This window comes from Kryptolebias marmoratus, linkage group LG9 (assembly GCF_001649575.2).
Source record: "Kryptolebias marmoratus isolate JLee-2015 linkage group LG9, ASM164957v2, whole genome shotgun sequence".
In the NCBI taxonomy this organism is placed as follows: Eukaryota; Metazoa; Chordata; class Actinopteri; order Cyprinodontiformes; family Rivulidae; genus Kryptolebias; species Kryptolebias marmoratus.
Window position 1 is genome coordinate 13494466 of NC_051438.1, and position 10495 is coordinate 13504960.

At 40.3% G+C, this 10495-nt stretch overlaps 1 protein-coding gene across 1 annotated transcript; it reads left to right on the plus strand.

The window, feature by feature from the left end:
• The first annotated feature begins 6525 nt into the window (after positions 1 to 6525).
• Positions 6526 to 10489, plus strand: vma21 (vacuolar ATPase assembly factor VMA21). The gene is made up of 3 exons (XM_017426630.3): positions 6526 to 6715; positions 6956 to 7065; positions 10290 to 10489. The coding sequence occupies exons 1-3, from the start codon at positions 6654 to 6656 to the stop codon at positions 10427 to 10429; spliced, it is 312 nt and encodes a 103-aa protein (XP_017282119.1). The 5' UTR covers positions 6526 to 6653; the 3' UTR covers positions 10430 to 10489.
• Positions 10490 to 10495: the final 6 nt, after the last annotated feature.

The following is a 10495-nucleotide window of genomic DNA, read 5'->3' on the forward strand; positions in this document are numbered from 1 at the left end:
TCCAGCACAAGCAAAAGAAAGATGCTTTTACAGCCCTTCGCCCCCTGGCTGTGGGTGTGCCCGCAGCAAACGATAAAGCTATGAATAGCGCGCGCTATTCTTACAGCATTTTTAATTCTCCTTCTTGTCCTGCATGGAAACTTGGTCTGCAGCAGCAGGTCCTGGTCACGGCAGGCTAAATATTTTCTGAAGGACGCAGGGAGGCTCAGCCGAACACAACAGGTGTGGAGTGTCAAGTGCAGCGTGTTTGAAATAGATCACAGTTGACAGCGCATGAAGGCAGGACTCGGGGAGTCCGAAGCCACGGAAACAGTTCCAGGGAGGTCAGGGGTCAAGATTAACAGTGGAGGATAACCTTGCATTGACCGTGACACTTAGAAGACCCCTCTTTGCCCTAGAAGACGTGTGCTTTGTCAAGTTTTAGAACAAACTTGAATGAAAATTCATCCCATTAAGATGGATGAACATATACATATATTCCCAGCTAAGTCTAACGCTGTTTATGGTCTGTTCCTGAAGTTCACTGCAATATTTGTTCTCATGTTTGCTTTTGTTTTCTAAGAAAATATAAATGAAGTGTGTTACGATATTGGGACCTATTTTTGGTATATTAGCGGTTGACCTGTATACGATAAGAGGGCGCTGTTTATTTTCTAATTCATTCCTAATTCTAATGATTGACTTCTCCTCTCGTGGGAGTCTTTATGTTTTTCAGATATCTGGTTTGTTTGCATTTCCACCAATGAGACTTCCTGCCCCTATTATCACAGAGTTTCCTTTTTATGAGCATTAATTATTAATTAGAGAAATCGAAATAAAAAATTAGAGAAATTTGGATTTATTTTTCCATTAAAGGTTTGAGTGCAGCTGTAGGAAGTAGGAAGTGTGATGTCCCATCGGTGCTTGAGCTGCTGCTTTGAAGCATTTAGTGAGTCATTTTGGAGCCTAGTCATCATATCTGCACAAGATGGTGAAATATAATTTTTGCATAAAAATATAATTGTCTGAGGTCCACACTTTCATCTATTATTGTATCCATTTAATGCTGTTTATGGTCTGCTGCCTGTGTCCCATCAGTCAACGGGTCCACAGAGACAGGGTACATCCTGGACGGGTTCGCCAGATTATCACACAACGATACACACACTCACATAAACTCACACCTAAGGTCGATTTAGGATCACTAATTAACCTCACATGCATGTTTTTTAGCTGTGGGAGGAAACTGGAGTACCTGGAGAAAACCAATGCCAGAACTGGGGCGAACATACAAGCTCCACGCAGAAAGACCCAGGCTGAGACGTGAACCGTGATCCTTCCTGCGAGGCGACGGTACTGACCTCGGCCCATATGGCTGCCATCAATTTATTTATATAATTAAGAGCACTCGTGTAGCATTATGCAACAACAGACTAATTTTAATGTTTTATCAAGGAAAAAACACCCACACAAACACATGAACACTGGGAACAGACTGGGTGAGGCTATTTCCTGGAGCAGTCTGCGTTACAACAGCAGCGTGTCTGAGTCATGTGAAACGGCTTCTTCATCCATCCGGTTTTCTTCACGTTATGATTATGTTGCAGCTCAGTCGTGTTTTCTAAATTAACACACCTGTTGCTGACTGCCTGGAGCCATTTACGCTGGAGTGAGTTTTTTAATTTATTTTTTTATATCATCACACATCAGTGACGCAAGCAGCCGTGATAAGATATTTACACAGTTTAACAACAAATGTACTGGATCAGAATGGCTTTCTGAACCACGCTACTTCATTCAGTTAATGTTCCTAATCAGTAATGAAAAAGCTTTAAATGTCCCTTAACACTAATTTGATTTAATTATACCCCTCAAAGTTATATTTGTTATTTTATATATACATTTTAAATGTTCCTCAGTGGTACAGCAACACTCACAGTATAAACAGGACAACTTACTGCCTTCATTAGGGTCCAAAAGGAAAATTCCAACTACTTAATCATTTGAGAGAAAAAAAAAGTTAAAAAACCCAACAAATTGCCCTGTTTTTCCCCTTTCATGCACTTTAAAAGTAAAAATCATTGCCAAATTTCTTGATTGGTAAAATAAAAAAATGTGGTTTATAAAGATTTATCCAACATTTTTACATTTTTGTAGTTTTTAAAAAATATTTGGTTGAATAATTTCCCCTTCTGCATTTTGTTTAAACAGTACCTGATTTTATGTGATGGATAAAAGAAGAAAAATCATCATAATTAATCTGTGTGTGGGCCAGTGTGTGTGTTTGTAACCAAAACACATCATGAACCACAGGACGAATTTTAAGGAAACTTGCAGAAAGTAATCACTGGATGCGCATCTGCCACTCATTCCATTTTGGAGTCAGCCCAATTTAAGATGGCTGCCACAGCTAAATGACCCACAAAAATAGCTGCAACTCACAGTTTTACAGATATTGAGCCAATATTTGATGTGGTAGTCGCTGAGGCTGATTCCCAAATCATACTTTGAGCACTAACAGATCTTTACTTAAAATCATCTGGAGTCAACTCTGTCTTTTGACAAATATCTCATAAACCATTAAGCAGATTTTAATGAAATTATCAGGAAATATTCATGGGAAGTACGTCTATAACTGATTAATCTTTTGGAGTGGATGCACTTTAAGATGTCCGCCACAGCTAATCAACATTAGCCAGCACAAAAATGACTATAACTCAGTTAATTTTATAAACACAAAGCTAAAATACGGTGCGGTAGAAGCTCAGACTAATCTTCAACACATAATCTGAGTGCTATCAGGTCATGTAAGATCTTTATTTAAAACTTTGGCTTTATCTGTTGGAGTTAACTCTGTCTGTCTGTTAGCAACGTATTGCATGAACCACAGGACGGATTTCAAGAAAATTTCCAGAAAGCAATCATTGGATGTACATCTACAACTGATTACCTTTTGGAATCAACCCATTTTAGGATGGCCACCACAAATAATGAAACTTTACAAACACAAAAGTGGCTTTAAGTCCATCAGTGTTACAAATATTGAGCTAAGTTTTGGGTGTGGTTGCAGCTAAAAGTCATCCCCAACACCCACTCTGAGCTCTAACTTTTCTGTCATGCAAGATTTTTATTTAAAACTTTGAATTTCTTCAAGAAATGCTACTTTGATTTACGTTTGGTTTGTTTTTTTTCTTCCCGAGAATGACATCACACCCAGGTTAACTGTGTTTTCATCACATGTTGGTTAAATCAGTGAGATTTGATGGATGTTGTTCTTAGCAGTGTGGTAACTTGTTAAATAATAGAGGTTGTACAGTCCTGATGGTGACTGATTTAATGAAATACAAGCATTTTTTTATGCACGAGGCAGCCATGTCGGGTTTTAAAGTTTGGCTTCAGGGGAAATACAAGAGTTTATCCCCAAAACATATGTCAGGAAACATATTAAATGCTAAATGCTCAAATATGTTTACTATTATATATGTTTTGGTGCTAATCTCCTGTATTCCAAGTCAGAAACATCAACTGAAAAACCTCTAAAATTGGAGTTTTGACCTGGAAGTTGATGGTTCCCTCTGAAGATAAACCTTAAAATCCAACATGGCTGCCTCGTCTATGAAAAAATGCTTGTATCTCATTAAATCAGTCACCATCAGAACTGTACAGCCTCTGATAATTGTGGCTTGTCAAAAGGCAGAAAAGGCCCACCCACCCTACCTCCCAGTCAGACGCTTATGAGTATCCACACACCTGCCGCCCCTCCCTGAAACAGACCTCCTGTTTTTAAATTATTTATATTGAGGTTAAGAATCGCTCAGTCTGACCCCTCCCCTGACTCCCAGACAAAACAGCCCCACAGGATCACAGGGGTACGAAAAGGTGGTGATTCTGTGGTGTTGGATGTAGTGTTTCATGATTACACAATTCATTAATGAAATGAACACAAGGAAAATAAAAATGTATAAAAACGTTTGTTTTAAAATAATGTTTGTAGCTCAAAGATTGATGCAAAAGAGTTTTTTGATTTGTTCAGAAAGTTGCTGTATGTAAAGTTTTGACTGAATGTGTTGGTTAACCTCTGAGCCGCCGTTTGTTTGCATCAGTTATTTTAAACAAAAAGTACATAAAAACATCAATTAAAATAAATATATATAGAGAGAAAAATATACATAAAATTATATTTTTAATCACCATGTAATATATCTGAAAATAGGGGCCGCTGTAGCTCGGTGGTCAGTGCTGCGATCTTCTAATCCTGCTAAACCATGCTAATGTAGAGGAAAATAAAGAGCTGCTATTTCAGCCCAAACAGCAGCTGTCGATGATAAAACTCAGTGTCACATGGCTGCAGGTCGGAGAGGAAAAAGGAAATTCCTTCGCTAAGCTGCACATTAGCCTTCAGTTGCTCTTACACTTGCAGGTCAAGATTAACTCCCTTTTATTTGTCTCTGACAACAGAAGCTAATGAACAAAGAGTGAGAAAACTGGAACACATCATCGCACAAAAACAACAGCAGCAGAACATCACGTCTGAGATGGCTTCTGTTTGTTCTTCCAGCAGCAGATTTTATTTAAAAACAATCTAATTCACAGTGACAGCTCTCTGCGTCTTTGGCGTCAGTGACTTTCTGGGCTCTTTTATTATTCTATTTTTTTTTCTTCATTTTTTTCATTTTTCCTGGATAATGACTGAGAAATCAAAAGCGCCTGAGATGAGCCGAGTGGTTTGAGCACACGTCAGCGGCTCTTTCCTCCTCCTGCTTCAGGCTGGTTGTTTCGGAGAGTCTCTTCAGATTAAATGTGTTTTGGCCGACCTGCTGAGGCATCGTGGCGCAGGAGCCAACTGGAGCGACACGCCGCCAAGAGACTTCGACCCTGAAACACAGCCAGTCGACTGACACTAAACGTCAACTTCTCGTGAAATGGATGAAATGACTCTGCAGCTCCACAAGCACACGCTTTGAGGACATTCAATGGCTCCTTTTATTTCACTTCCATTTAATTCAAGATTTCATGCTACGCATTTTATTTTTAAGCAGTTTTATTTTGTCTTTTTTTTCTCTGTCGATGTTTTGATAATAGCTATTAAGACAATGACACCCAAAAGAAGAGTTATTCATCAGGTGCATTTTCGGATAAATATGGCCGACAGGACAAGACATAATGATAATGTTTTCTTCGCTGAACAAAACCTGAAACAATGTTTTTCAGGAGCTGCATTAGTGTGAAAAACTATTTCCAGCCTACAGGGTTTATTTAGGTCTGTGGAGTCTGAGGCTTGAGGCTTTACTTCTAAATTTTTAAAGTCCGTGTCAGTAGTCTTAAAAAAAGACTAATAATTCTGGTTTGTTTTAATGAGTTCTCTTTAAAAAAAAAAAAGCCTAATCTCTCTAAAAATATGACAGCACAGCTTGTTTTTTTTTTGAAGAGAACTCATTAAAACAAACCAGAATTATTAGTCTTTTTTTAAGTATGAAAACAACTTACAAAGACTAGTTGTTGTTTCAGAAGACTGAATGAGTAGTAGTATCTGAGCAGCAGCAATGACCAGATCCGGTCAGTTTAATTTGCCATATATTAGAGCTTCACTCACTCAGTTTTCTGCACTTTATTTGTCCTGTTTGGGGCCAAACTGCAGCAGTGAACCGGTGGGGTACACCTGTGGGTCAGCCGTCCAGCACAGAGACACACAACAACCCTGCACACAGACACACTAACATCTAAGGGTACATTAGCATCTTCAGTGCACGTTTTCAGCCTGTGGAGAGAAAACCGGAGTACCTGGAGAACACCTACAAGCTCACAGGAAACATACAAACCTCCTTTATTATCTCCTTGAGTGAAGGAAACACTGGCCCATCTTTGTAAAAGGATTAATTAATCAACGCAATAATTGTACAGTATCACATTATAGCAGTGTTGCCAGATATAAGATAATTATCCTATTTATACGATAGTTTTAGGGTCTACACCATATACATTATGTAGTTTTTAAAAAGTGCAAACATACAATAGTTTTGGCATTTCTGTGCAGTGACAAAACACCTCGTTTTTATTTATGTGAACACCCACACAGGAGCAGAAAGTCTGACCGCGTGCTCGCAAGGTGATTTTATGTAACCTAAACATCCCAATATAAAGCGCAACAGATAGTTTTGACAGTATAAAATGGATTTGTTTGTACTAATTTCCAAATTCAAAGGCCCCATTGTTTAAACAAACACAGAATGCTGCTGTTCTTAAAACATTGCTGTATTCAGTACATTTTGCCGCGAGTGTTTTGTACTTTTGGTTATTTACAACGTCGTGTAAAAAAATGAAAATGAGCTGCTGTAGATGTGAAGTGAAAATTACAGGAAGTCCTTTTATGGTAACAGGAAAACGCCTAAACAGATTAGCTGCACATTCTTCCTATCCTGGGAACTGTCCTGAAAATCTAGATTACTGTCAAAACAATTACTGCTGGTCTTTATGTTTTAAGGGAAGGAGCCACACTGACCAGAGCCATGAAACATAATCTCGCGAGACAAGCCGGCGTCAAACCTCGTCACGTGACTGTCCCGTGACCATTACAGGAAGACGGAGATTTCCAGCGACGGCTCAACACAACAGCTAGCCCGAACCTGCCCTTTTTCCTTCCCCTGTTCTGTGAATTGCCTCCTCTCAGGGCAGAAATGGACGGAAATGTCCGAGCATCGTCAGACACCTTGGCTGCACCGCCTCCCATTTTTAGAGGGTGAGAAAATATTTGTTTTTGTGAAGTCACCAGCTAGCAGCTGTTAGCAGGAAGCTAGCTCCTGCTGTGAGCGCGCAGGCTGTAAAGCATAAAGGAGCTCTCTTTAACGCGTCGTAGTACTACACCACGACATCAGTCATGACCCTTATCATCGGGCCTGATGAAGTCCCACAGCTCTCCAACAGAAGGGTCGCTGTTAGTTTATTTTTGTTCACTAAATATAAACTTGTGCTCCTGTAGGAATGAAGGCTCCCTGGTTTCAGCCCTGAAGACACTGCTGTTCTTCACTATCCTCATGGTCACGCTGCCTATTGGACTATACTTCGCATCCAAAGCTTACATCTTCGAGGGTAAAAATGTTTTCTTCATCACTACATTCATTGTTTGCATTTGAAGGGTTCTGCTAAGATAAACTTCCCTTCATTTAGTTTAAGGTCATGAAGGGAGGAATTGTTTTTATAGGGGAGGAATTTAAAGACCTATTCATAAAAAACAAGATTTGTTGTGTGGTACTTTGACACGTAACACCCATGGTGTTGCAGACCAAAGCGGCGACTTGTTGGACAAAAAGTGGATTAAAATGTTGGTGAGAAAGTTGTGAGAAATTCGCCCCATTTTCAGTTTCAGTCACGCTGATTTCTGAGCGTTTGCGACCAAGCCACCAGCAAGCTGTGAGGGCAGGTTTTGCGTAGCCAAAAAGCGAAAATCATTCTTTTTTTTTTTTTTTAAGTATACATACGCATGACTTACAAAACACACATTCTATCTATGGACGTAATTTTGTTGCCCATCTCCGCCCCAAACATTCACCTCAAAGCACCTGCTCTGAGATCCAGTGCCTCAACTGCATTCATGCACCGATTGCAAGTTTTGGAGGAAATAAACGAAGTGTAGATTATTGATTAGTGTAGTGCAAGTGCAGCCCGGACATCCAGAGGCATCATAGACTTGTTATTGCTCCGTCTGCTGCAGTAAAACGCTGCTGCGCTTAGAACAGGGTTGTCAAACTCCAGGCCTCAAGGCTCCACGGTCCTGAAAGTTTTAGGTTTTTCTGCTCCAACACACCTGATTCAAATGGTTTAACTATCTCCGCACCAAATCATCAAGTTCTCCAGGAGCACGGCAACAAGTCATCCATTTAAACCAGGTGTTTTAAAGCAAGAACACATCTAAAACATGCAGGAGAGCGGCCCCCCGAGGAATGGAGATTGACACCCCTGACTTAGAATTTTGTCTACTAATCTGGTGAGACAGAGAGACGAGCAACACCTGGTTGGTACACCTGTCACAAAGTCCCTTTCAAACATGATGTCCCATTATGATTAATATTGCTAATAAGATGATTAATAAATAGCTCCTAAGTTATTTATCAATTACGTAAGAGTAACTGGTAGTAGTAGTAATAATCTGTTTATTTTACAACAGTACATTTGACTGTACCTTTGCCTCCCCCCCTCAAAAACTGCTGATGATAAATCTCTCTGTTTACGCTGCCCCCAGTAATGAAATAGATTTTTCGCCCTTGGCGTCACACTTAACACAGGTCTCATAAGGAGGGGAGGAAACCTCCCGTGAAGCTGAGAAGAAGCTCTGTACCGCATCTGAGCTGTTACCTTTTTTTAAAAAAAAAAAACAAAAAACACTGTAATGTCTGTTTTGCGTTAAGTTACAGATACACACATTTCCATACAACAGCAAACTAATGAACGGGTGACAGTTCACCAAAAATACAACTGTAGCTCTCCAGGATTACAGAAACTAAATACAAAAGGGTTTTAGGCAGGTTCTGAAATGCCCTTGGCACTTAGTCCTGTAGTTTCGGTTTATTGGTTTATTATTTGAACATTCTCAAAATCCAGCAGCCCTGTGATTTGTGTGAGGAGTTTGAGAACAACCTCAGACATTTTGGGAGCTCCCCGTGAATGAAAGCCGTTTGCGGCGTGGCGCGATGCCACGGCCTCCGTCATGGCGGCGGCCTCTCCCGTCGGGGAGGAAAGAGGCTTTAAGGGCAGCTTCAAATATGATCAGACAGCTGAGGGAGATCCCCGCCTGCAGCTACTGAGACCCCCTCCCTGCACGCCTCAGAGAAGATTTAGTGGCAAACTTCTGAAACCTCGGGTTGCTGTAGGTGACACATTCATGTTCAAATATTTGTAATAAATTACACGATTAACAATAATATACTGATAAAAAAATAAATACTGTGTTGTTAAGGTGCAGCTACTGCAGCTACAAAACAAGCTGTTTTAATATTTATATTTAGTCCTAATGACATTGTAAGCATTTACTGATACTGTATTATCTGTTAGTCTGAGAAAATGTATTCTGCTTGTTTGCCTGTTTGAAGTGAAGTATGCCTGAAGAAAACAACATTAGGAATTATACAAATTAAATGAGTAACTAAATTATATCAATTAAAAAAGTGCAGCAGCTGCTCTAAGAAGGCTGTCTCTGCACGTCTGTCTGTGTTTTTTATTTACTGGCCTTATTAAATAATTACCATACGCCCTTTTATTTCCAAAGACTTCATTATTATTTTTTTTGTCTGGATTATAATTTTATTTCTTATACTAAAGGAGCTTTACTTAACTGAAAGCACAACAATTGTTGTCAGTTTTTTTTTTAAACTTTTTTGTTTTCTTCTGAGGTTGTTTTGCTGCACTCACAGGATCCAATTGTTCAGCTTTTTTGAATTCTGTGCAAACCCGATCTGAAATGGTTGTAGGAAACATTGGAAAGATGAAGTGTGCCCCCCCACCCCACCCCCCGAACTTGAGCGAACGCAGACCCCAGGCGAGCTGCTGCAGTATCACTGTCATGCAGTCCACCCCGATTTGCAGGAAACTGACAAATTTATCAGTGATCAAAGTCTTAACAGATGCACAAACAGATGTATTTTTTTTGTTTGTTTGTTTTCTTTTCTTTTTGTCAAGTTTCTGACGGCACACACGGGTGTTTTTGTAGCAGCTCCCTGTGTGAGAACTCCACGCCTGTGTGTGTTTTTAATTGAGAACGCTCCTCGGATCAGAAGGGAAATGTCTTCAGCTACAGAACATCAGTCCAGCTGTTTTTGTTTTTTTTAACTTCTTTTAAATTTTATTTCTCATGTCCTGGATGACTGAGAATCTACACTATCAAAAATCAAAGAACGACTTGAGGCATCCCAGTGTCTGTTTCTGCTGTTGTACTTTATTTTGAAAGGATTATAAAGTGGATACTAGGGTCACGGGTGAGCTCAGCTTTACTTACAGACTGATGACAGTGACGGTCAGCAGCGTTAGCAGCAGCCCATGTCTCTGTACCCCAAAGCTTCTGCTTCATTAGAGCCTTTCAGCTGCAGAACCTGAACTGAGTAAACTTTATTTCTCCACAAGTCAAAGAACAATCCAATCATTACCAACAAATTCAAAGAGGGTCTTTGCTTAACATGCCCATCCCTAATACTGATGAGTTATACTGACTAAATGATACAAACATTTCAATGAAGTTTCACTATAAAAAAAAACTTTCCCATTTGTAGTTTTCTGTCAGTGTCACAGTTTCCTCTCCTCATCAGTGCCTGTGCTCCTCGCAGGTTCGATGAAGATGTCGAGCTCCGACAGCTACTTCTACGCTGCCATCGTCGCCGTGCTCGCCGTGCACGTGGTCCTGGCCCTGTTCGTTTACGTGGCCTGGAACGAAGGCGCGCCTAAGAGCAAGGGCAAACACGATTAGGGCGCGCCTTCGTCGGCTGCCGAGCACAGCGGAGACGGACGGACACAGACCCAATCCCCCCCCCCC